Source organism: Triturus cristatus, chromosome 4_2 (assembly GCF_964204655.1).
Source record: "Triturus cristatus chromosome 4_2, aTriCri1.1, whole genome shotgun sequence".
NCBI classification, from domain to species: Eukaryota; Metazoa; Chordata; class Amphibia; order Caudata; family Salamandridae; genus Triturus; species Triturus cristatus.
The window spans coordinates 15,620,734-15,648,349 of NC_140586.1; the positions used below are offsets into that span (position 1 = coordinate 15,620,734).

General features: G+C 41.5%; 1 protein-coding gene across 6 annotated transcripts in view; it reads left to right on the forward strand.

Annotated features, from left to right (window-relative positions):
• The window catches only part of VDR (vitamin D receptor), a 799,659-nt gene that overhangs the window by 277,797 nt on the left and 494,246 nt on the right, over positions 1-27,616 (forward strand). For all 6 annotated transcript variants that reach the window (XM_085600241.1, XM_085600238.1, XM_085600240.1 and 3 more), the window contains one exon: positions 14,665-14,795. In XM_085600241.1, the coding sequence (XP_085456367.1) occupies positions 14,665-14,795 (131 nt within the window). The remainder of the gene's footprint in view (positions 1-14,664; positions 14,796-27,616) is intronic.

The following is a 27,616-nucleotide window of genomic DNA, read 5'->3' on the forward strand; positions in this document are numbered from 1 at the left end:
GGATTTGTTGAAGAAACTGCATGCTACTATTTATTGTTCCCAGGCAGGTGTTTATATGAGGATGAGACCAAATGTAGTACATGCTAAACAGTGTTTGTCCAAAAATGTGCCTCTTCCTGTTGAATTTGCTGATGTGCCACCCACTTTGTGGGCGACAGGTGATACAGATGTGGGACTACTGCAGATACCTCCAGTCTCGATACAGTTTAAGGATGGTGCCATTTTGCCCTGTATCCCGCAGTATAAAATACCACAGGCAGGAGAGCGAGCCCATTTCATATTATTCAGGATTTGATCAAGAAGGGCGTGGTTGAAGAGACAACTGCTAATGTTTGTAATAGCCCTATCCCTCCAATACTTAAACGGACACCCTTCGGTTCCCTTGATGAGCATGATGATGTTTATCGTCTTGTAATTGATTTGCGTGAAGTTAATAAAATAGTGGTTCCCCAGTTTCCAGTGGTCCCTGACATCACTACTCTTTTGACAATGATCCCTTCCACTGGTAAATTCTTCTCTGTCGTCGACATAAAAAATGCATTCTTCAGTATTCCCATTCATCCAGATAGCAGGCACTTGTTCGGATTTACACTAGCTGGCCGAAGCTTTAGGTACTCTTGAGCTCCTCAGGGCTATACTGAGAGTCCCAAGTATTTTGAGTCCGGCTTTAAAGAGTCAATTAGATTCCCTTTCGCTTCCTGCAGGTAATGTATTGGTGTAGTATGTTGACGATCTTATTGCTTCTGACACAGAGCAGGGTTGTAGAGATAGTACAGTTAAATTGTTGTTGCATTTGGCCCAACGTGTACATAGTTTCTCTTTCTAAATTTCAATATTGTCGACAGGAGGTCACCTATTTATGTCACCTACTGTTGAAAGAGGGTAGGAGATTGACCCTGGAGCACATCAGTACAATTGTTGAAATGCCCGTTCCACAAACTCAGAAGGATGTGCGCGCTTTTTTAGGCATCATGTCCTACTGTCAGCAGTTGCTACCTAACTACTTGTTACTAATCAAACCCTTGCTTGCACTAACCACTAAAGACGTGCTTGAGCCTCTGCCTTGGATGCCTTAATGCCAGCAGTCTTTTGAACGATTGAAAATTGCGCTTTGTTCAGCTCTAGTACTTGGCACCCCTGACTATAACAAATCATTTGGGTTGTTCATCCATGAGATGGCTGGTTGCATTCTGTCTGTTTTAACACAAAAATTTGGAGATAAACCACGGCCACATGCTTATTTCTCTGCCGTTCTTGACCCTGTTGCACAAGCCCTCCCAAGCTGTCTAAGAGTGGTTACGGCTGTGACCGTCTCGATAAGACAATCAGCTGGACTCGTACTTGATACTGACCTCACAGTCATGGTACCGCATGCTGTGTATACACTTTTGAATAAGATTAAGACACAGCACCTCGCCAGTGCTCGTCTGACTGGCTGTGACATTGTTCACTAAACACATCACGATCAAAAGATGTGCTACTTTGAATCCAGCCATGTTACTGCCCCTCCCTTCTGAGAATGATGGGATTGATCAACCTGACTGTGTCTTCCGGACGGAAGAAGAGACGGAAGGACGGTTAGACTTGACTGATGTTCCCTTATCTGACCCAAAAGAGGAACTATATGTCGATGGCTCTTGTTTTAAATTACCATATGGCACTACAACTGCTGTGTATGCTATCACCACCCTGCATACGGTAGTTTAGACATCACAAGTTCCCTATCAATTGGCCCAAGATAGAGCTTGGTGCCCTAATACGAGCTTGCGAATTGAGTGGGGGACTGGTTATCAATATTTATACTGACAGGCAGTACGCCTTTGGAGTCGCACATAACTTTGGGCGACTCTGGGCTGAGAGAGGGTTTCTTACTTTGCATGGCACGAAAATTTTGCATGGGCACCTCATATTGAGGCTTTTGTCTGCTTTGACAATCCCTAGGTAATTGGCTATAGTAAAGTGTAGTGCCCACCGTAAAGTCACTGATGTAGGTAGGGAAAGTGCTTTTGTAGATCAGACAGCTAAGGAAACAGCCCGGACTAAAATGAAAATAATTTTTGTAGCAGGTCACGCTAGGCGGGTGCCTGAAGTCACCATGTTCGAGGATACACTTGAGAATGTGAAAGAGATACAAAGTGAGGCCACGATAGAGGAATTAGCAATGTGACAAGAAAGTACAGCACAATTGAACGATGAGAGATGATGTATTGATAAGTCAGGGAAGCAGAGATGGATGTTGCCAGACGCATATGTTCTTTCTCTAGTCACGATGGCTCATGGACCAACCCATATCAGTACTAAGGGTATTTGCAAGTTGTTGGATCCTGTATGTCAGAATGATAATATCTCAAAGACAGTTGCACACTTAGTGAAGTTGTGTATGATGCACAGTCCTGGAAAGGGCACCCCTACACCTCCTGGTAATTTCACACCACCCACTTTTTCTTTTGAGGTCCTTCAAATGGATTATATAGAGCTAGACGGATGCAATAATTTGAAGTATGTTCTGGTGGTTGTCTGTGCATTCAGTAAATGGGTTAAGGCTTGCCCCACTAAAGACAATACAGCCATAACGACTGCAAAGTTACTCCTGAAGGAGTTCTTTCCTCGTTTCTGCTTGTCCTGTTTGATCTGGAGTGATAACGAAAGACATTTCAATGCCAAAGTGATTCAGTTAATTTGTGATGGTTTGCACGTAAAGCAGAAGTTCCATGCTACCAACCACCCACAGTCAGAAGATTTGGTTGAGAAGTGCATAGTACTCTCAAACTGAAATTGGCAAAGATTCAGGAGACTACAGGGTTACAGTGGCCAGATGCTTTACCTTTAGCTCTTTTGTCGACAAGAACAACAGCACATTCTAAGACAGGATTTTGTCACCGTACGAGGTCATGTTTGGACGCCCGGCAAATGTTTGGGGCCTCCTGCGACCCCGGTGGTTTTCAGATATTGAGTATCCATTGCTGGCTGACTATCTTGCTGAGTTAACTGAAAGTTTGCGTTCTATTCACCAACAGGTCCGGGAAGCCCTGCCAGCTACACCAGAGGGGCCCGGACATGATATTCAGCCTAGTGATGTTATGTTGGTACGAAGCTTCCAGCGGAACAAGAGTTTGGAGCCACGGTGGAAGGGACCCGGTCCTCCTGGCTACATGCACAGCTGTCAAGGTTGCTGGCTGAAAGATCTGGGTGCACACGACTCATTGTCCCAGGATACCTCTACCCTTGCCCTACAATCAATGGGTGAGGAATGGAGTAGGGGACTCAGAGTGTGAGATGGTACCTCAGTTTGTCCCCTTCAGCGACGCCAGGCTGGCCTGGACCAAAATGGATGAGGACAATGATGAAATGCTGAATGCAGCAGTACCTCCGGAATATGGGCTCTCCAGGAGCCCTTTTTCACTGATCCCTCTGTGCCTGGAGTTACTAGTTATAATCTGCGCCCTCGGCTGAGGAACAGTGTTCCAAAGGAGAAGTCAGATTAGTTAGGGATGGACTGTATAAATTAGGGTGTACTTTGCTATAGTACCAACGGAGTTAGTTTAGGGAGATGTTACATTTGTGCACTGTTTGTTTGAACATTGGACATGATAGATCAAAAGTATTCCTTTGGGGGTACATTATCCTAGTCGACGTGGTAACATGAGCTTAGGATAGAGCAAGCTCCACCGCCGGTGCTCAAGAGCGCCAACATTTTGATGGACAATAGGAGACTGTACCAGTGAGGCTCTGACAGACACTGGGAACTTGTATATTCCTCTCGCTGGCACTTTGCCATTTTTGCTTAATCATATGCTATGTACCCCTTTAGTGGAATGGTTGCTGATGAAGAGCAGCCAATGATTTCCCTTGTTCATACACACATATTTTGGTCTACCAAGAAAAAGATTATGTGCTATTCTTGTGATTTTATTGCTATTGATTCTGGGTGTGGTGTCCTGGGTTTTTGAATGTGATCAGGATGCACCGTCATGTACTAAACAAGGTTGTTTCTCAATACGCACCAAGAGGGCAGGCCAAGTAATTTTTCTTCTAGACACACACAAAAGATTTTTGGAGAAGGTACAGCTTGTTTTCCCACCGAATCTGCTAAAAGTTTATGGACTGCTTACCCATTGTCACTTGTTAATTATACGTATATCCGCCCAGCCCAATTCGTAGAGGTAAAGGGTGAGTTTGGAATGGGGTAACCTGGTCCTTGTTTATATTATATGAAGCCCCGGGGAAAGGGGTATCTGGGTTGTGACAATAATACATATTGTATAACTGTGATGTCTTTCTTTTGATTTTTCAACACTTTTTAGACTTGCATTGTTGTAAAATTGCTCTTCCATAATGTTTCTAGAAATATGGAAGCTAAAAATTGTAAGACAGATCTTAATGAATTTATAAGCTTTTATGGTCTTCTTTTCTATCATATGACAAAAAATTGAAATATGCATATTTTTACTCAATTAAACCATAAAAAGCAATAGATAAATGACGCTTAGGCGGATTTTACTAAAAACAATATACCCTACGATGAACTGGGAATATCCCCCAACGCATCCTAATTTTGCTGGCGGGGGCTCTTTTTCTTTTTCCGCCCTAAAATGACACAATATGTATAAAATTTGATTAAGTAAAGAAAAACTGATAACTAATTGATCATTTATCTATAGAGGATTGCTATTTTGCACATATTATTATTCTGATGGTATAACTGGACATTTTTAAACAAACTTTTTCTTTTAATTTATGTCTTCTTTTATATATCATAAATGTACAGTACCAATGTCTAATGTAAAATTGTAAATGCTTTTATGGTTTGTAAATTCCTTACCAAATTAAGCTTTCTGGTTGATTGAAATAGATTGAAATAGGCATATTGTGATAATCTGTATATGAGAGAGCAGAACATTACCTTAGTAGGCTGGCATTACTAAGATTTAACGGTTACTCTGAAAGCTCAATATTATTATCCAGCATTTTGTCTAATAGTAAACAGTACTGACACATTTTTGCATGTCAATTGTTCTGGAATAATATTGTTCACAAATACGATGTCTTTAGGGAAAGGATCCGGGTACTTTTAGAATGAACACCAGATATGCTCCTGTAGATTATCAAGGTCCACTTTATGCACACCCAGGATTTTATTTTCTATCTAATGGTACTCATTCAAATGTTTATAATGGTACAGATGAAGTTGCTCTAAGGATGGTGCTCCCTCTGTGTGCCTTGTAAGTACAGTAAGCCAAATGTACGATGGGTAATAAGAAAATTGACGGCAGAGTTCTGTGATGTAGTTACCGATTTGGAAGTCAATAATTATAATAATGGTATCATCTTTGGGTAGATTCTTTCCTCCATTATTACCTTCGGTGGTACTGCAATGGCCAGGGGTGAAAAAAGTAGAGAATATTTTGGATGTAAGTTGCAGATGCTAACTCCACAGTAGCGGCTTTGCGCGACATCACCACCCAATTGGAAAGTATGTGGATATATTCTGAGCAAACTAGATATGCTGTTGATTTCATCCTGGCTAAGAGCCGTGTCGTGTGCGTGGTAGTAGGAGACCAGTGTGTAGTCGGGTTCCCTAATAAGGAAAAGAATATTACCCAACACATTTTAGACATCCTAGAAAATGTTAAAGGAATGGAGAGTGGGAATTGGAGTTGGTCACTTTTTGGTGGATGGGTTGGATACTTGAAAGGGTGATTTATTTTATAGTGATTTCGATTGCTTGCTGTGTCCTGGTCCAGTGTTTCCTCTTATGTTGCTCTTATTGCACCACCCTTCTTGCTCCTAAGAGAATATCGATTCATGATACTAATGCAACAATTATGATTCAAAAGGAAGTAGAAGACCTCAAGCAAATAGATGAGGGTATTTTTGAGACTTCCTCTCTCCTTACTGTTTCCCTTCCCGAAGCTGAAAATACAGAGTGCTCCTAGAACAATTTATTCATGATTTATTGAATTATATGTCTTTTTGCTATTACACAAAAATGTTTTGCTCATGCTAAAAGGAGGGTCTACTGGAATATAAAAATATGGTTTAGCATTCTTATGTAAGTTAGCATTCACAGCGCCATTTTGTGTATGGATGCCATTTTGTATCATATATCATATTGCTTAGTTCACCCAAAGTTGGCAGGGTATGCCCAGATGTGGGTCTCTTGTTCACTTTGCTACTGCATTCAAGCTAGCCTGGCTGATGAGGGGTGGTACCCCGAAAATGGCCCCAGGATGCTTGTTTTCGGGTCAGCTAAGACCAGGCTTGGCAGTTCGGGCTGGACTGTTCCCATGAGGCACAGGGTCAAGACTGATTTGCATATAGCTGGGTCTGAACTGAGGTGGCAAATTGAGCTAAAGAACGATTATGGATATAACCCAGATCTGTGACTAGGGGTAGTGTCTGATAAGTTTCAGCGCTCTGTCCATCATCTCCTTGTGTTTGCTTTCTTTGCCCTAAGTTGGCAGGGTATGCCCAGACGTGGGTCCCTTGCTCACTCTGTCACTGGATTCAAGCTAGCCTGGCTGATGAGAGATGTTACCTCAAATCCGGTCCCAGGATGCTTATTTTCAGTTCAGGGAAGACCTGGCTTGGCAGTTCGGGCTGGACTGTTCCCATGAGACACAGGGTCAAGACTGATTTGCATATATCTGGATCTGAACTGCGGTGGCAAAGAGAGCTAAAGAAAGATGACGGAGTCAACCCAGATCTGTGATGGGGGCAAGTGTCTGATAAGTTTCAGTGCAGGCCCAGCGGTCCACCTCCTCTCTAGGCCCCGGCATTCATCACTTTGACTCCCCGGGGCCGCAATCTGCACTGCTGGTCTCCAGCCTCGCACCACTCTGGTACCACAGCTCTCCTGGGCCTGTCAGCAGACCCCTGGAACCAGTCCTCCGGGCCCATCAATGTCGCTGCTTCACTTCACTCAGGGCTGCCTGTAATCGGCTCCGTCCCCATATATCACCTTGTGGCTCTTCCACCCAGTTACAATCTCAGTCGAGCGGCGACTCTCGCCGTGCGGCCTCTTTGTCTGCCACGGACTCTTATTACCGGAGGGGCGGGCGATCACCACATCAATATTCCCTGGGTCCCATCTCCTGCAGCTTGTCTGCACCACCTTCTCTCCAAAGGGGCAGGTGCAGGAGGAGCTTCAAGGTGTGTCAGACCAGTCAGGCCACCATCTTGCAGGGTGCCTGTCAAGGCTGCTCTGCAGTGGTCTGGATAGTTTCAGCGGGCCTGTCAACACAGGATCATTAGTTTCTCAGCCAGCGGCATATGGTCAACTCAAACGGTCAATTCGGGGCCCACAGTGCGCATTCAGGATGGCAGGATTTCGGTCGGATTTGGTGCTCCGGCAGAAGTTCACAGCAGAAGTGACTTACTCACCAATACTTCAGGCCACGCCCCAGCTTTATCACATTTAAACCTTTGGACAGGGACGATTTGTACGAAGTGGTGGAGGTAAATTAATTATGGTCAATCCCCAGCTTGTAACTACCTCCTCTTAATGAATGATCACATGTTGCACATCAATTGAAACCCCTGACTTTGGAGTTTGTGTTGAGGGCGAAGTAATGGTTGGGCTAATTTGGATAGAATGGCAGCTAATGCTTTTAATAGAAAAATTGGTATGAGTCGTATAGATTATATCCTGATAGACTTGAAGCTCTGGTCTATTGTTAATGATATGGTAGTGAGCGCAAAATCAGATAGTGACCATAACCACCTTTGCCTTAGTCTGTTGTCCCCAATGGGTAGTGTGCCTCAAAAACGCCAGATAACCCAGGATGTGATACCTTTTAACGATAAGCATCGCCTTAAGTGGCAACAGTTGATTCCAAACGAAGAAAAACTCCAGCTTATTATTCAGGATTTGTTAGTATGTACGTCAGTGAGTACTGGCCTGTATGCGGAGACCGGAGGGTTGAATATCGTTCCAGTTGTTCATTCCTGTTTTTTTGAGCAGTTGGTGTCCCACTTCACTGTGTCTGTACAGAAGTCTAGTTTTAGAGAAAGAAAAAGGGAACCAACATCTTGGTTTAACCAAGAGTGCAGTCAGTTAAGAAATCCACTCTCTAGCCATGAATTCCAAGGACAAGGCCCATATGAGAACCCAAAGAAGGTTGAATAAGCATGCTCTGATAAAGGCTAAGCGGGAATGGGATGAGACTAGATGGCTGGTTATCAAGGAAGCTTGTTACTGTAAAGATTCCAAAACGTTTTGGTCCTTTGTTGTGTGGGGAGGACACATGGGGGTGACCTCCCCTGATAACCATATTTCTGTCTCTGTTTGGTACCTTCATTTTAACTCCCTTTATTCTGTCATTTGTCTGACTCATTCCCCATCAGCTCCACCTGCACTAACTCAGGTTGCTAATAAGGATTTATTCACCTTGGGCGACATTCAGGCCTCAACTGATTCAATTGTCCAAGCCAAAGCATCGGGCCCTGATGATATTCCTGGTTACCCCTTCCTGCCCGAGAGGGATAATTGGTAACTTTACATCTTGTTTCTTTCAAGTCCTATAGCAGTGGGCGCTCCAATTCCTCGGTTTTGAAAGGGTGCAGAGGTGATTCCCTTATTTAAGAAAGACAATAGGAACCGACCTTGTAGCTATAGGCCTATTAGCCTTGTTGATTCAATCCAAAAAGTGTTTTGTCACACCCTTTTGCCTAAGATCCAGGAAGGGATTAGCGATAATGACATTCTAACACCCTAACAAGCTGGCTTTAGACAGAAGACTGGAACAATTGACCAGGTATTCAGTTTCTCATTTCATTTTGGAAAACGGTTGTCATTGGTAAAGGAAGCTTGCATGTTGCTTTTATTGACATACAGTCAGCCTTCAATCTGGTCCCTAGACGTAAGTTGTGGCATGTGTTGCATGAAATGGGAAAGCCTAATGAGATTTTATCTTTAATATTTCGTCTCCTTGAGGCTAACTATGGTAGAGTGCGTTGGGGTGACCAAGGTCTGCTCACGGATGTATGATTAAACCACTACTGCCTAAACCACGAATTCCTCAACCACGATGGCTAAACTACGAATAATCCCAAACCACTACTTTTTTTTAGAATGAGTTCCTAAACCACGATCAAATATTTAAAATACACATTTACACCTTTTTTTTTTTAATCCGCATGTTTGACATTTTTTTATAAAAGAAATCTAATAGATTAATTTAAACAATGTTTTTGTGGGGGGAGACCCCCCACACCCCCATCTTCCCTTATTGGCTGAGTCCAGAGCATTCCCAGTAACGCTGTGCCCCCGACGTTGCTACAAAGCTGGCATGATGAAAGCTGACTGCATCCCCGCGCTCCTCAGAGCCCGCCTGCCTGGTGGCTGCAGTGCCAAGTGATTCATGCCAGGGGTCGATGAGCGTGTCAGGTCAGTGGGGGCGAAGGGGAGTGACTACCATGCAGAGTGTTCCTCTGCAGCAAGGAGGCTTCAGAACGGGGAAGGGGAAGAGCACCTTAAACAGCTTTATCTCTTCTTTCTCAGGACTGAAATGCACACCTGCCCTGTCGTGCGTGTGCATTTATCATTTTGACATTACTTAGAAACAGGAGTCACAACTGATGCTTCTCTTTTAGCAGTCATAGGAGGGGGCTTAACTAAAGTGTGTGGCTGCTCACAACCTCAAACGTTTCAGGCAGACACATATTTGTAAATTGCTTAATCACAAATTTAGAAGCCTTTCGTGTCAGGCCTTGGCAGTCTTAGATCGTTCTTGGTTTAGAAAAGTTGTGGTTTAGGAAAGTCGTTGTTAAGCATTTTCGTTGTTCGGGCTTCGTTGTTCAGGTAAGTCGTAATTAAAACTTTGTTGTTAAGGTTGCTTCCCTCTGCTCACCGATCCAATAAATGTCAACAGGAGAGTCGGTCACGAGTTTGTCTTGACACCAACTCTTTTTTCACTTTGTTTGATTAATGCAGTCCATTTTTTGTCTCTCCATCCTGTAGACGCTCCCCTGCTTCGAAGGGAAAACATTTTGACCCTATTATTTGCATATGACACCTTGTTTGCATCCAAAACTCCAGGAGGTCTTCAGTTGTTATTAAACCGGTTGAAAGATTTCTACAGTATGCAAGGCCTTAAGATCAACATGTCAAAAAATAAATATATGGCGATAAACCCCCATAAGTCCTATAGCGGGAGGACTAATCTAGGAGGGGTTTTGCTTGGTAGAGTAAACACCTTTGACAATTTGGGCATAAAATTATCAGACCGCATGTCATGGAAACCCTATGTGTCGCAGATGACCTTGATGCATAGGCAAATAATTGATGCACTTATGAAGGAACATCTCACATCGTCCAGCAAACCAGTTGCAGCTGCCCTACAGATTTACAATTCCCTCTGTGGGGCCGTATTGTGGGGGTTTACTAAATTAGATGACCTGTCTAGATCCGAACATAAGTATTTGAGGCGTTTGCTGCTTTTGCCCTTGAGTACTCCACTCTACCCACCCAACCTGGACATGGAAGGAAATCCATCACTGATAAGGCCAAGCTACGCCCACTGCTATTTTGGAGGCAAATTAGGTCTACACCAGAATTGCTTCCCTATGCCAATACCCTAATGGAAGTTAGTATTTTGGATAAGTCCAACAAGATAGCTTGGATAAGCACTGTGAAGAGATTGCTGTCTGATATTGGGCTGCAGTAAATTTGTGATAATACTGTTCCTGCTTCTTTTCTCTCAAAAGATCTTGTGAAAATACGGTATTAGGAATGGGTAACACAAGCTGAGCTTAGTAACCCATCTTGTGAATTACTCACAAGCAAGTTTCTGGATTTCAAATCGTTTAGTATCCTGGAAAAGTATCTAGATATAATCCAGTTGCCGAATGATAGAAACCTCTACATCCAGATCAGGATTGGTACGCTTCCTTTGAACACCTTTACGAGCAGTTGACATCATAATTCGTCGCCAACTCCGTTATGTCATGGCTGCAATGCTGCTATTGAATCTGTTGCTCATGTAGTGTTTGCTTGCCCAGCATATGCGCTTCCATGAGCTAAGTGGATAAAACCAATTTGCAGATAGTTGGGAACACGCAATTATGAAATAGTTTTGAAAATTGTAAGATCAGACGCTAGGCCCTTATCTGCTTGTGCTGTTGGCATATTTTTAGGGCACATGTGGGGCAATACGAGGAAAGTTCAAAAGTCTTAATGTCATTATTTTATTCTAATAACTATAAATATATGGACTTTATTATTCAGCTGGTAGTCTTACACTCGTCCTTTTTAGGTCTCGCCTAGAGTTGCAGCACGCATGTGCCGCTCGCTCTGCGAGACTTCTTTTAATCGATTAACTTTTAGAAGTGGAGTGTAGGCTCCGCCCCGTGTTTTCATTGGCTTGCGTTATCGTACATGCTAAACGCTGGCCTCCGATTGTAAGTGAGGCTTTTTAGTCCCTCCTTGTTACCACCCTCTCTCCTTTTGGCCCCGCCCACATAGACTGGATCGTTTACTTGTGGCGTGATACTGTCTCCTTCACTTACTGGATAGGCACTTTTTTCCCCATTTGTGCATGGGCCCTCTGTATCCTGACTTCCTGTGCATCACTACCGCCTGCTGTCTCCCTCATGTACCGGGATGGCTCCTGGTGTGCACCCTCCCTTCGGCTCTGGTTGCGTGTACCGGGATGGCTCCTGGTGTGCACCCTCCCTTCGGCTCTGGTTGCGTGTACCGGGATGGCTTCCGGTGTGCACCCTCCCTTGGGCTCTGGTTGCGGCCCGCTACTCCACTCTGCAGCAATGGCGGGGGCCCAAAGATTGCCTGCCCGCGTCTTGCGGAGTCATAACTGCGGTGCCAGCGCCTCTGTAAGTACCAATGCGGCATCCTCGTGTGCCTTTATTTTGCTGTGTCTTCTTTTTTTTTTTGTTTTCGCAATGGCTGGGGGGGGCTGAAGACGGCCTGCCCGCGTCCTGCGGAATCATAATTGCGGGTGCCAGCGCCTCTGCAAGTACCAATGCGGCGCTTTCACTTTAACTGCTATTGTTAAAGTGAAAGCGCGATGCAAAAATATACACACTTTTTTGCCCACCTGCACCCCTTGTCTCCCTTTGCACGCTCCTTAAAGCTCTATTTGCTTTCTCCCTCCTGCTTTGCATTAAGACCCCTCCCCCCACTAGGCACAAACACAACCTTTCCCTTAATGAGGCGACAACGCCTCTTCTCCTCCGCTGCATTTGCTGCTCTGCCTGTCCTCCTCCCTCCACCCCCAGGGGTCTCCCCGCTGCGCCATGGCACAAATCCACCTGCACTTTTGTAAGTATGTATTTCTGTATGCTTGTTTTTTTCACACTTCTTGTCAAAACCTTACACTCCGCACCCAAAACTTCTCATATGAAACATACTACTACGTCATACTTCTTCAAGGAAAGTATTCAGGTGTGCCTAGAACTTCTGTTTGCAGTGTGAGTACTGCAAGGCCTCATTAGTGCAGTCGTGTGCTGTACAAATGCTCCATGACCCACCTGAAATCTGAGAACGTGATGCACACAGGTGTTAATCCCAACAAACCTGATGACACGATAATTGTGAGTGTGCATGCCTGCAGACATGTGTGTCTGAGTGTGCACATGTGTAGGTATGTAGGAGTGTGTGTGCTTGTATATATGCGTGTGTGTGCGTGTAGATGAATTTCCCATTGGTAATGCTGTATGTGCATGCTTGCTTAAGTGCATGTATGTGTGCACGTGTGTGTGTCTATGTATGTGCTGGTGCCTGTGTGTGTGTGTGAATGTTTGCATGTGTGTTTGCATGTATCTGTGTATGAGGCTTCAGCTGGCTGTGTTCCGGAATGTGGGCATGTCTGTGTATGCGTTTGTGTATGCGTGTTTCTGTGCCTACACGTTTGTGTGAGTCTCTCTGTGCAACTATATTTATTTGGACGCTTTTTTAATAGCACATAAAAGGTACTGAAAGTGGGTGAGAGTGCTTTACTGAGAACAATATCTGTGACACTAACTACTAATAAACATATGAAACATTGAGGAGCTGAAAACACAACAATACAAACAAAATGGGGCTATTACACACCTGAACGTGTTGTTATACTCTGTTGTCCGCCTTTGTTTTACCTTTGTCTACTTTGTATTTATTGCTACTTGTGGTCTTACTCCACCTATATCTATTGCCCTGAAGAAGTCCCTCAAGGGGACGAAACGCGTCGGCTGTACTGTGTACTGTGTCGCTGTATTTCAGGAACGTGATATGAAAAAGAAACAATAAAAGAGAAAGAAAAAATAATAAATTCAAGAACTTTCTTTCTTTGATATGGACGCTAAAATGATCTTCCGTGGCAAAAGTTTTTTTTTGAGTGGTGCACCTGTGCTTTGGTTTTTGAATTGTTAAGTTCCTGCTGGAACAAGTACTGTGATGGTGGGTACTATACAGTGTGCACACAGATCCCACTGAATATAAGGGACATCACGCAAGGAGTGTAAAAACAGGTTAGGTGCTGTTAATTGGAAGGTTCCACTGTCAGGTTCTCCCTTTTTTATGTATTGTTCTATGTAGTGCTTTGAAGCTGATGTATTGGCATATCAGCACTATATACATTGGATACAAGTATTCTAGTATTAAAAACAGCGAAAACATATTCGATAAGTGAAACAAAACAACATATGTTGTAAAATGTCAAGTTTTTTATAAGCTGTGTTTTATGCCAGTAAGTAATTTTAATTACTTAAAACTGTGCCAATCAGGATTGGTTAGTATTTTATTACAAAAAGGACATTTCTCTTTTTATTATATCTATGTTAATACTACATAAAAACATACACAATGGGGTTCTTTATTTTATTAAGGTGGTGAGGGCATATCTATTGCATAAGTAAAAATAATTTCCATTTACAATACCAATAGCTCCAAATCAGATAAATGCGAGACCTATTGCATTTCCAATGCTTGTTCCATTATAGCTGGTATTTTAGAGTTGTTTTTATTGTCTTGCATTGCAGAATCCAACTACCCGTGACATTAGCGCATCAATATGATGTACTCTATGTACTGCACATGTTTTATTTATTTATCTTTTTCTATTTTTGCTGCTTGGTCTGCGATGATGCGAAAACCTTTATGGTATAAATGCCAAAATAAAGTTGTTAAATGTAAATGACTCCTTAGGGGCACAGATGTTTTGAAAGCAAGTGGTGCAGTTCCAGTTCCACTAAATATTTTAACTTGTTTTCAGAAACAGATTCTCTGCAAGCAAACACTGTTTAACTATGGCTAAAATATTTCTAGTTTGGGAAAGCAATGCGATGTGTCCAGTGTTTAGTCAAAAGTATTTGTTTGTATGAGTAGTTTATACCGTTCCTTTGGTTAACCAAAATTACAATGTGGGCATACACTGTAGTATTTTTGAACGTAAGCTGAACTTGAACATGCATTTTAGGAATAGATCGGACTTTGAAAACATTTTGGGCTGCTTCTTTCGTACAGCATATGTGTTTAAGCATTTTCCCAAATGTTGTTTGATTTGTGGTAACACCCCAGCGTTCCCAAAAAATAAAAAATAAACAAGCTAGTAAAACGTGAAAATAATGCGTTTGATATTTATTATTGTATGGTTTATACAGTTTCCTTTTTTAGCTTTCTGCTCAGTTTGTTCTTCACTCGTTGTTAAAAAAATATCTATATTTGTGTAGGAGGAGCATGAAAAGGAAGGCCATTTTCACATGTCCATTTAATGGTGATTGCAGAATAACCAAAGATAACAGACGTCACTGTCAATCTTGTCGACTGAAGCGCTGCATTGATATAGGCATGATGAAAGAATGTAAGTATAAAAAGTTTCTTGTTCCCCTATATTAAAAAAAATCAGGTAAGTTTATGTAGGCTACTTGGTTTGCACATAATTATAATAACCTTTGGAGGATGCACAGATGACAGCCACACTTCTGCAACACGCTTTGCCAACTTAAACACGCTCCTTCTCCAATGAGGGATCTGCTACATTATCATTTCCCGTCATTGTCCTAGCCCAGGTAGAATTTTATGTCGTAGTACCCGCACTCACTGTTTCGGAGAGGTTTTTTAGGGCTTTGGTAACTGCGGGCCTGATGTTCAATGCCCATTCTGATACCCTTTCTTCCCACCAAAGGCTAGATATAGTAACATTAGGATACCTAATGTACACAACCAACGACTCGCATTTATTAAATTATGCTACACCTCCAGTTTCACTTGCCCATACTCCCTGCATCTACCGAAGTATAAGTGGAGGATGCACCTTCTCCCACATTGCAGCAGAGACCTGGAACAGTCTTCCTACACACCTCCCGACCATCACCTCAATTCCGGAATTCTGAATGGCCCTCAAGACCTTGGTTTTCGAATAAACCTCTGGGAGCAGCAAGCGCCTGGATATCCTATCTTGTGATTAGCCGTGCTTTATAAATTCAGATTGATTGAAACTCTTGAGTTTCATTAGCGATTCCTAGTCAGTCGCAGATAGATATACCTCAATACATGTTAAGGTAGGTCGTAATTTGCGACCCATTAGGAATCACAGACATCACAGGGAGGGTGGTCTGCTTAGGTCAGCAGACGACCATGTCTGTGATTGTTTTTTCATAAAGCAATTTATATTTTTTTTAACGATGTATTTAAAAAGAAAAAATGAAGCTTTGCAATTTCGATTTTTAAGAGTAGGCAGTGGTTTGTGTGACCACTGCCTGCTCTTATATTTATATTCTTAAAGGGGAAGGGGTCCAAAACGACCCCTTCCCCTTTGCCCATGGGTTAACACCATTTTAAACTGGTGGTAAAATATGACTGTTTTCTGACCGGAATTCGGTCGCAAAACAGTAATGCATACATACCGATTTGGTATTTGGAAGGGACGCCCTAAACACTCCCCTACCAAATACCAAATAGCAAGTGCAAAATGCCATGCAGTAACATGTTACCGAATCGCATTTTGTACATTTAAAAAATGCATTTTTCTGGTTGCATACAGCACAATCCTGTGAATCAACCCCTTTGCGACCAGAAAAATGTTTTGTACATCTGGCCCTAAGTGGCTTGCAAATGAAAATGCAATTTTTGAAGCAATTTATTCACTTAATGGTCTTATTGTAAATTGAATATTCATAGAGGGTCGTAAAAAGACTTGCCTAATGCTTATGATTCAGGGACGTTGCAGATTGAGACCCCCCTTAAATTAACTACGATTACTGGGATGAAGGGACAGCTGGCATCCATCCCTACAATTGCTTTGCCACATGGTAAATATATTTTTAAAGCAGAACCTGCCTATCGAGTAGACAAGCTCACATGTACGAATTAGTGAGGGTCATGTCTCTTTCACATCTAATTGTAATTCATAAAAAAATTACAAAAACCCATTCATGAGTGGGTAAGATTTTTTCATCTCTGTAAGGGATTAGATACGTTTTAAATAGATGCTTTGCTGTTGTTTTATGTAAGGCAGTAGCTTTTTGACCGCAGAATACCTTTGTACAAGAGGGCTTTCATGTTTACCACCAGCCAGAGTGAGATGGATGTGAGTACAGGTTTTATGTTCTTATGGTAACACTTGCTTGATCATTATCCAGAGCAGTGCCTTACGTCTGGGCTGATGGTGAGCCAGAGGGAGCAAGTTCTGGTTGCAACTATTGTTTTCTTGCTGCAAAGCTTGCTTGACCATCATCCAAACCAGATGTGGTGTCCTACCACAGAACAATTGCATGTGTCTGTAAATAGTTATTGCCTCTTTATTTTTAATTTCAATATGTGTTTTGTGATTGTGTCTTACCTTTTTATTTAAAGAAGTGAACAGTAAAGGACTACTCTCCTCAGTTGTCTTTTTTATAGTAGTTTAGAAGAAATAAAACTTTTATTTTGAAACAGTATAAATAGATGAAAAGAAGTTGATCGTTGGTGTAGTTATTACCATACAACTTAATTCCTGAGACCCAGGCACAACATTTGCAGCCGAAAAATGAGAAATCAATGTGCAATAATCCCCAAACCAGAACAATAAAACCATAAATCTTCTACCAGAAAAACTGATCCAGCGTGAGACCGGGGAAAAAGATGTGAATTTTCAACTATCCTCCCTGCGTCGCAGACCCGACGTCACACTAGCTCATTCACACATGCAGTCATTGTTGGGGCCCATAACACCAACACTCATACATCTCTCTCACAAGTCTGCACACAGGAGGGATGAACAATTCAAGCACTGGACATGTGGGGGAACACCTTATAACCTATAGGGAGAGAAAAGTTATTTTACAAAATATACATTAGCATTCGTCACCTATAGATCTCTAATCCTAAACATCAAGGCACTCCACCCACTTGGTCGACGGACCAATTAGTTGGATTGGTTGATGGTGATTTAGAACCAGCTAAAACACATTTAAGACTCAGAATCCTTTATTATCTTTAACGAAAAATCACAAACTCATAATTTCTGTTAATCAATATTTGTTTATCTAAATTTTCATTATAAGTAATATTAGCATTTGTCTCATCAACTTTTAGAATTTCTAGATCAATTTATTTCAATCACAGAACACCATATTTACCTAGTCTGGCTATCTGGAGTTTCTCGAATTCATTGGCTCTGCATAACCGAATTTTATCGTCAATTGCCCGAATAAAGCTGGCCAAGGCTCAATGTCTGAAAGTCCTCTGCTCAGCACGATGCAGTCCCAAAGATTGCCAAAGGACCAAAAGACGTGCTAGCATCCGTCATCGCCTGTGGGGGTCAAAGAGGGTGTGCAGTCATAGTAACCGCCAAATGCAACCGAATAGCCTCAATATCTCCTTCCCTCCCTATTCTACTACTCTTTTATAATAAATTTCGGGATAATATGAAACATTTCTAGGTGGAGACAGTACATGATTGGATAATCATAAATCATCCGATTTTTGACCGTTAGTCTTCACATGGGTTTTGCCGATTCATTTCCGGTGATGTCACGGACTTGGTGTAGCAAAGTTTCGGATTTTATTTGTAAAGTGCATTGTTCTTTTAAACCAGTTTCTACCGTCCTAGGTCTTGGCAGTCCACCAAGATCCTATCCTTGACCGGGTACAGTGTGGATTAGGTTATGGAGAGGTTCATGGAGCCGTCTGAGTCTGTGCAACAGACTTCGCGCTTCAGGAGATGGTGGCCACTTCTGTACACGGTATCTGCCACCATATTGGATTAGGCCCAGATGTCAACTTAAGCGAAACAAACACAAAAGAATAATTAATAGAGATGATGCTTTTAATGTTATACCCTTACTAATCCCTTTATGTATTAGTATTTTCCTAGCATATAGCGAAATTTAAAGCAATATATTCACCTTTACGGTCCTCCACGAAGATGCAAACGTCACAAAAGCAACATAAATCATGCGATATCTAATTATCACATATACTATTATTAATATGCTTACATATTTTAGTTATCAGTTATATCGTCATGCAATTTAGCAGTTCCCACTTGTGATTTGTGTATGCAATGGTTATATTAATTTTTCACACAGCAAACCATTAATACAATTATAATTAGTAGATTATTTAGTTAATCTTTTCATGCAAATAAAGGAGGTATACAAAATGTTGCTCTACCTGCTCCATCAGTGTCTTACCTTTTTATTTAAAGAAGTGAACAGTAAAGGACTACTCTCCTCAGTTGTCTTTTTTATAGTAGTTTAGAAGAAATAAAACTTTTATTTTGAAACAGTATAAATAGATGAAAAGAAGTTGATCGTTGGTGTAGTTATTGCCATACAACTTAATTTCTGAGACCCAGGCACAACATTTGAAGCCACAAACAATTGTTTTATGTTTTTACGTTGCACAGTCAGTTTATTATGAGCTATTGAGTTTATTTTAAAGGAGATTCCTCTCTCACTTAATTTGGGGTTCCAAACTGTGTTTTTCTACATTTCCAAACGTGTAAAATTGGGTACATATAAATATGTGTACCATGTGAGAATTGTAATCTTTTTGTTTAGGTATAAATCTGTTTTATTAGGTTTTCATTGAAAGATAATCAAGCATTACATTCAGCCCACACTTACATCCACCGGCCCGTGGTACAGGAAATGTAATGGCATAAGCAGGCATGAAGGGACAAGAAAGAAACAAGAATAACAAAGGCGTATGTACATTCAGCATTCCTTAAGGCTAAAGTAGATTTAACAGTCGATCTAGCAAATGTGGAAGTTATATCAATGGTGTGGCGTCAGTGTTGGGAGGATAAGGTGGTGATTGGGTGAGGCGAAGTACCCTCAAATACCTCTGACAGGTCAACTCTCTATACTCATTGGACAGATATCGAACATGCAGTCGTTTTGTCAAATAAAGGCAGTTTCTGCTCTGTCACTGCCGTTAGTGTTCCCATGCTCAGGAGGGGCCAGAGTTGGTATAACCTATGTCGTTTTGTTGGTGTATAATCAGTCCCCCACTTAGCCAGGATTACCTGTTTCTCTGCGCAGAGGGCCAGTGTGAGAGCACGTCTATGTTCCAAGTGCAATGGGTAAGTTAATGCATTAGGAAGGCCCAATAAAATGTAGCTGAGTGAGATCAGTGTCATATATTTAATTATGGTCCGGTATTATTTCTGACCAGAAAGTTTGTAATTTGGGGCAATGCCATAAGATGTGAAATAGTCTTCTTGTGTCCACAGTGCCTCCAGCACTTGCCATTATTGGCTGGCTTCCATTTGGCCAATCGGGAAGGGGTCTAATACCAGTAGTGGGTGGTCTTCAATGGTGTCTCCTTTTTCCCCACAAAACAGGCAGAGATACGTGCTCGGTGTAGGATGTCCGCCCATTTGTTGTGGGAGAATGTGCGCTCACATTCCAGTTCCTGTTGATTTTGTGCAGGGGATGGGGCCTTATGTTTCTATGTATTGAGAAACGCACATATGTTTTCAACAGGGTACTATCCTGGCACTCCAAGTATCAAAATCAAGTATCACACAGTGAAGTGAAAGGTGAACCGTCTGGCCTAATTAGAATTGGCAGTTACAACTTTCCCCACAGTTATTCCGGAAAAAAGCAATGCCGCACCAATACAGTTCAGTCATAATACATACATAGTTTAATTAGCAAATATAGTCAACATACACGTTTTGAAGTCCGCATGTAACAGCGTATAACAATCGTTTTAGCAGAAAAGAAATAAACATAGTGCCATTAATCTTCAAATAACACATGTAAGTTACAAACATATGTAAAGTGTAACAATGTAGTGATTTCAGAACAGCCCAAATAACACATGTAGGTATACACATATGTAAAGTACATCAATGTAGTGATTTCCAAAACAGCCGACACGTGTTTCGTTACTGATGTAACTTCTTCAAGGCTGTTGAAGTAAAACCAGAAAACCATTTAAGCATAAGCACTCCTTGTAATCTTTCTAATTCAAAGTCCCAAAATTGGTCTCAAAAAAAGGGGCCCATTAGTCCAAGAGTGGTAAAATAAACAAACATGCATGGCTACAGCAATGTTCACAAAAGGCCCTAATACTAGGGTTTAACCAAGGAGCAGGAGAAATAGATCCAAAACACCATGTCACCCGTCGTGATAAGTAAAATAAGCCAAGAATTCAATCAGCCGTAGAGTGAGTAAAGGAAAGATACCAATGGAATCCAAGGTGCGATCTCGTAGGATTGTTAATAGCCAATTAAGTCAGAAAGAGAAAAGACTCATCGCGTTACCTTCTGTCTAATTTGGTCGAGTAGTACTGAGTGGTATCACACCGTATTCTAACCAGGTCTGGTGCCAATTCTTAGGCAGGATATTCATCAAAATGAACAGGATACATAAGGAGAATCTACTCGTTTTCTGAAATTGAAAATACGAAAGAAGATCAAGTGACGTTATAGACTTAATTAAAGATTAAGAGTCAATAGGTTTCCTATTAATTAGTCCTTCACCCACTAAATTCTGGCAATAGTATACCTAGTATCAATGATCCTGAGTGGGGGGGAATTTTTTCGAACGGTGTAGTTCCGAGATCCCACGTCCGAAATTCCGGGCTTATGTGATCATTTCCAATGGAGTTCCGCGGCACCCCTAGTCCGTGCCTGAGCAGAACGAACCGTAAAAACAGAACATAGAAAGAAAAAAAGTACATAGTGGGTCCTCAGCTAATCCAGATCCATGCAATAATGATTTCATTACTTAAAAGAGACTAACCACTATTTACAGTTTCGATGTAGTCGAAAGTAGTATGTAGTACCCCTTCCGCAGTGTCCAATGTGTAGAAGGATTGAAGATAAAAGATGTTCGCCACGACCTATGAATATGACTATACTATAATATCTCATAAGTATTCGTCAATATGCCATCGCAAAAAGCACAAACCGACACTTAAGGAGGTGGGTTCAGTGCACTCCAGTAGCGCATAGAACCCTCCCAAGCGAAGGTAAAAGTAACATATATTCTTACCCCCACAGAGATTGTTTTCTGTGTACTGTCCGTTCAGTATGTACGTTGAGAAAGGTCACGCTATAGTAGCACACATCCTTGTAGCAATGATACACGGTAAGTGTGGAAGAGTTTCTTAAATATTCATTTGAGCAATGTGAACAATCTATAAGGCAAAAGAACCCATTAATCCCCGATGCTGGGAGTGTGGCATAGTAACACACTTCCTAAATTCAGTTATAAGTAAAAGTAGCACCCACATATATATATTTTGGGGCCACTCCATGAAGATATTGCGGGATGCAGAAATACGTACACAAAATTTGAAGTATCTAACACAACACTCGGTATCCAGTATGTGATGACACATTAATACGGTAAACACACCTCTCATAGTAGGAATAGTACGCGTCTTATACAAAGTTTACAAACAGGTACGTAAGCACTTACTAGTATAATCTTTGGTTAGTCAAAGAGCAACGGAACCATGTTGATGAATGACTTCTCACGAGAGCACTGTGGTAGGTGCCTGTGAACAGAGCCAATTAACCCGTTACGTAAATCTTTGTTAAAAGTTACCAGAGGAAACTAAACCCCCCATTTTAACGCTTAATAGCGTTCTCAGAGTACACGCGAGCTCGCGTTAAGTCACTTACTAGTTACGATCTTCGGACCTCGAACCCATAGTACGGCGGAAGTTCGCAGAGGCAGTCTGTAACGGTCCCGTCACTGCTTTTTTAAATCTAAGTTAGAAAGAGTAAACAGACTTCGCATCCCAAACGGACTTCCCGTTTCCCAGTCCAATGTGAGCAGGACTACACTTACTGCTAATTATTCGGCCATATTTGAAAGATAGTTAAGTTGCACATAAAGGTCGTTATAAATCCGAACAGTATTCCGAAATCAATAGACCTAACCATGGAGGGTGATCAGAGATCCAACAACCACCCATGAGTGTGGCAATAATTTAAATGAGAAGCAACTCGTCCATGTAGAAAAAAATTTCTAGTCCGCGTCCTTCTAAAGCTTCTCATGACTTCTTAAGGGGCCATCTGAAAATATCTTGATCAATGACATACCCTGTCTTATCAAAGCCCCGTGTGCAAAGTAGACCAAGGGAAAAAAAGGAAGAGAAGAGAAGAACAGTCATGGGTGAATTAGTATGTCCGCAAAAAGGGAACTGTAAAGCTTGATATGTAGAGTGTGCAACCAGGTTATTCCAATTACCTGCCTGAATGTTATGACAGCTTACATTATCTACAATCTTAAGAACCCAGACATTTAGTCTCTTAGAAACACTTGTAGTTCCCTATCAAAGTTGATTCCCTGTTCTACGGCCCGTAACCTGATAAACCATTGTGCCTCAAGTTTTCTAAGATTAAGTGTGCGATCACCCCCTCTAGGGTGGTTGAAAGCTTGGGTAATCCCATGAAATCTAATGTTATGCAATGAGTCATCTGAGTGCAGGGTATTGAAATGCACTGCCAGAGGGTAACTCTGGTCATTTTTTCGAATGGCCCTCATGTGTTCTTGAATCCTTTCCTTCAACGCACGAATAGTGCTGCCAATGTAAATTAGATTACAGGTACATACTATGCAGTAAACCACAAACTTGGAATCACAGTTCATAAAATCTTTTATGTAGTGAGTCGTACATGTATTGTGTTTGAATTCCTTTATACCATTCAATGCCAAGGGGCACATATTACAATGAGTGCACCTATAGAATCCCTTTGGTTTTGTAGGTAGCCAAGAGAGAGCCTTAGGGATGGGTGGAAGGTAACTATTACATAGTATGTCCCTCATCGTTTTGTTCCTTCTGTGTATAATTCTAGGTTTACCAGTGAGGTGTTTCTCCACTGATTTATCACATAACAGAAGGTGCCAATGCTTTGATACTATTTTGTTGATTGCCATACTCTCCACATGGTAGTCTGTTATAAGACCTATTTCTTTGATCTTAGTGTATTTCTTGTTAGTCATGCTCCCACTCTTTTTGAGGAGTGAGTTTCTAGGTGTTGAGAGTGCTCGATTCCTAGCGGTTTCAAGAATCTTTGGTGTGTAGCCCCTATGCACAAAGCGTTCCTGTAGGAGTTGTAATTCGTGCATGAAGACCTCATCCTCACTACAGTTTCTACGGAGGCGGAACATTTCGCCTAGAGGGATGGCATTAATTTGTGTAATGGGGTGGGCACTGTCCGCATGTAGCACAGAGTTACATGCCGTTTTCTTCCTGTATAGTTTTGACATGATTTTATTGCCTTTAATATAGAGGGTGATGTCTAAAAAGGCAGCCTGTGTAGTGCTGAAGTTAGAAGTAAACTTGAGATTATACGTATTGTCATTTAGAAATTCTGTGAGAGAAACGAATTGGGATTGGCTTCCTGTCCATATAAGAAAAATATCAATGTACCTCCCCCAATACATAATGTGTGCAGTTAGTTCTGATGGGCCGTTCATCCACAGGTGTTGTTTCTCGAACATGCCCATATAGATGTTTGCTATGGATGGCGAAAATTTACACCCCATGGCTGGGAGCATGACTAACAAGAAATACACTAAGATCAAAGAAATAGGTCTTATAACAGACTACCATGTGGAGAGTATGGCAATCAACAAAATAGTATCAAAATAGTATCAAAGCATTGGCACCTTCTGTTATGTGATAAATCAGTGGAGAAACACCTCACTGGTAAACCTAGAATTATACACAGAAGGAACAAAACGATGAGGGACATACTATGTAATAGTTACCTTCCACCCATCCCCAAGACTCTCTCTTGGCTACCTACAAAACCAAAGGGATTCTATAGGTGCACTCATTGTAATATGTGCCCCTTGGCATTGAATGGTATAAAGGAATTCAAACACAATACATGTACGACTCACTACATAAAAGATTTTATGAACTGTGATTCCAAGTTTGTGGTTTACTGCATAGTATGTACCTGTAATCTAATTTACATTGGCAGCACTATTCGTGCGTTGAAGGAAAGGATTCAAGAACACATGAGGGCCATTCGAAAAAATGACCAGAGTTACCCTCTGGCAGTGCATTTCAATACCCTGCACTCAGATGACTCATTGCATAACATTAGATTTCATGGGATTACCCAAGCTTTCAACCACCCTAGAGGGGGTGATCGCACACTTAATCTTAGAAAACTTGAGGCACAATGGATTATCAGGTTACGGGCCGTAGAACAGGGAATCAACTTTGATAGGGAACTACAAGTGTTTCTAAGAGACTAAATGTCTGGGTTCTTAAGATTGTAGATAATGTAAGCTGTCATAAAATTCAGGCAGGTAATTGGAATAACCTGGTTGCACACTCTACATATCAAGCTTTACAGTTCCCTTTTTGCGGACATACTAATTCACCCATGACTGTTCTTCTCTTCTCTTCCTTTTTTTCCCTTGGTCTACTTTGCACACGGGGCTTTGATAAGACAGGGTATGTCATTGATCAAGATATTTTCAGATGGCCCCTTAAGAAGTCATGAGAAGCTTTAGAAGGACGCGGACTAGAATTTTTTTTCTACATGGACGAGTTGCTTCTCATTTAAATTATTGCCACACTCATGGGTGGTTGTTGGATCTCTGATCACCCTCCATGGTTAGGTCTATTGATTTCGGAATACTGTTCGGATTTATAACGACCTTTATGTGTAACTTAACTATCTTTCAAATATGGCCGAATAATTAGCAGTAAGTGTAGTCCTGCTCACATTGGACTGGGAAACGGGAAGTCCGTTTGGGATGCGAAGTCTGTTTACTCTTTCTAACTTAGATTTAAAAAAGCAGTGACGGGACCGTTACAGACTGCCTCTGCGAACTTCCGCCGTACTATGGGTTCGAGGTCCGAAGATCGTAACTAGTAAGTGACTTAACGCGAGCTCGCGTGTACTCTGAGAACGCTATTAAGCGTTAAAATGGGGGGTTTAGTTTCCTCTGGTAACTTTTAACAAAGATTTACGTAACGGGTTAATTGGCTCTGTTCACAGGCACCTACCACAGTGCTCTCGTGAGAAGTCATTCATCAACATGGTTCCGTTGCTCTTTGACTAACCAAAGATTATACTAGTAAGTGCTTACGTACCTGTTTGTAAACTTTGTATAAGACGCGTACTATTCCTACTATGAGAGGTGTGTTTACCGTATTAATGTGTCATCACATACTGGATACCGAGTGTTGTGTTAGATACTTCAAATTTTGTGTACGTATTTCTGCATCCCGCAATATCTTCATGGAGTGGCCCCAAAATATATATATGTGGGTGCTACTTTTACTTATAACTGAATTTAGGAAGTGTGTTACTATGCCACACTCCCAGCATCGGGGATTAATGGGTTCTTTTGCCTTATAGATTGTTCACATTGCTCAAACGAATATTTAAGAAACTCTTCCACACTTACCGTGTATCATTGCTACAAGGATGTGTGCTACTATAGAGTGACCTTTCTCAACGTACATACTGAACAGACAGTACACAGAAAACAATCTCTGTGGGGGTAAGAATATATGTTACTTTTACCTTCGCTTGGGAGGGTTCTATGCGCTACTGGAGTGCACTGAACCCACCTCCTTAAGTGTCGGTTTGTGCTTTTTGCGATGGCATATTGACGAATACTTATGAGATATTATAGTATATTCATATTCATAGGTCGTGGCGAACATCTTTTATCTTCAATCCTTCTACACATTGGACACTGCGGAAGGGGTACTACATACTACTTTCGACTACATCGAAACTGTAAATAGTGGTTAGTCTCTTTTAAGTAATGAAATCATTATTGCATGGATCTGGATTAGCTGAGGACCCACTATGTACTTTTTTTCTTTCTATGTTCTGTGTTTACGGTTCGTTCTGCTCAGGCACGGACTAGGGGTGCCGCGGAACTCCATTGGAAATGATCACATAAGCCCGGAATTTCGGACGTGGGATCTCGGAACTACACCGTTCGAAAAAATTCCCCCCCACTCAGGATCATTGATACTAGGTATACTATTGCCAGAATTTAGTGGGTGAAGGACTAATTAATAGGAAACCTATTGACTCTTAATCTTTAATTAAGTCTATAACGTCACTTGATCTTCTTTCGTATTTTCAATTTCAGAAAACGAGTAGATTCTCCTTATGTATCCTGTTCATTTTGATGAATATCCTGCCTAAGAATTGGCACCAGACCTGGTTAGAATACGGTGTGATACCACTCAGTACTACTCGACCAAATTAGACAGAAGGTAACGCGATGAGTCTTTTCTCTTTCTGACTTAATTGGCTATTAACAATCCTACGAGATCGCACCTTGGATTCCATTGGTATCTTTCCTTTACTCACTCTACGGCTGATTGAATTCTTGGCTTATTTTACTTATCACGACGGGTGACATGGTGTTTTGGATCTATTTCTTCTGCTCCTTGGTTAAACCCTAGTATTAGGGCCTTTTGTGAACATTGCTGTAGCCATTCATGTTTGTTTATTTTACCACTCTTGGACTAATGGGCCCCTTTTTTTGAGACCAATTTTGGGACTTTGAATTAGAAAGATTACAAGGAGTGCTTATGCTTAAATGGTTTTCTGGTTTTACTTCAACAGCCTTGAAGAAGTTACATCAGTAACGAAACACGTGTCGGCTGTTTTGGAAATCACTACATTGATGTACTTTACATATGTGTATACCTACATGTGTTATTTGGGCTGTTCTGAAATCACTACATTGTTACACTTTACATATGTTTGTAACTTACATGTGTTATTTGAAGATTAATGGCACTATGTTTATTTCTTTTCTGCTAAAACGATTGTTATACGCTGTTACATGCTGACTTCAAAACGTGTATGTTGACTATATTTGCTAATTAAACTATGTATGTATTATGACTGAACTGTATTGGTGCGGCATTGCTTTTTTCCGGAATAACTGTGGGGAAAGTTGTAACTGCCAATTCTAATTAGGCCAGACGGTTCACCTTTCACTTCACTGTGTGATACTTGATTTTGATACTTGGAGTGCCAGGATAGTACCCTGTTGAAAAGATTGTTCTAGCCACTAGTACCATATCCTGGGCCTAGTGGACTTTCGCATCCTAGGTAGTGGAATGCTCTTCTATCCGGATGGGCACCTTGAATAAATTGTTCTAGCAACTAGGGAACAGATGTGCGACCTAATTCCATCACTACCTTGTTCTCAATTATTGTAAACGCACATA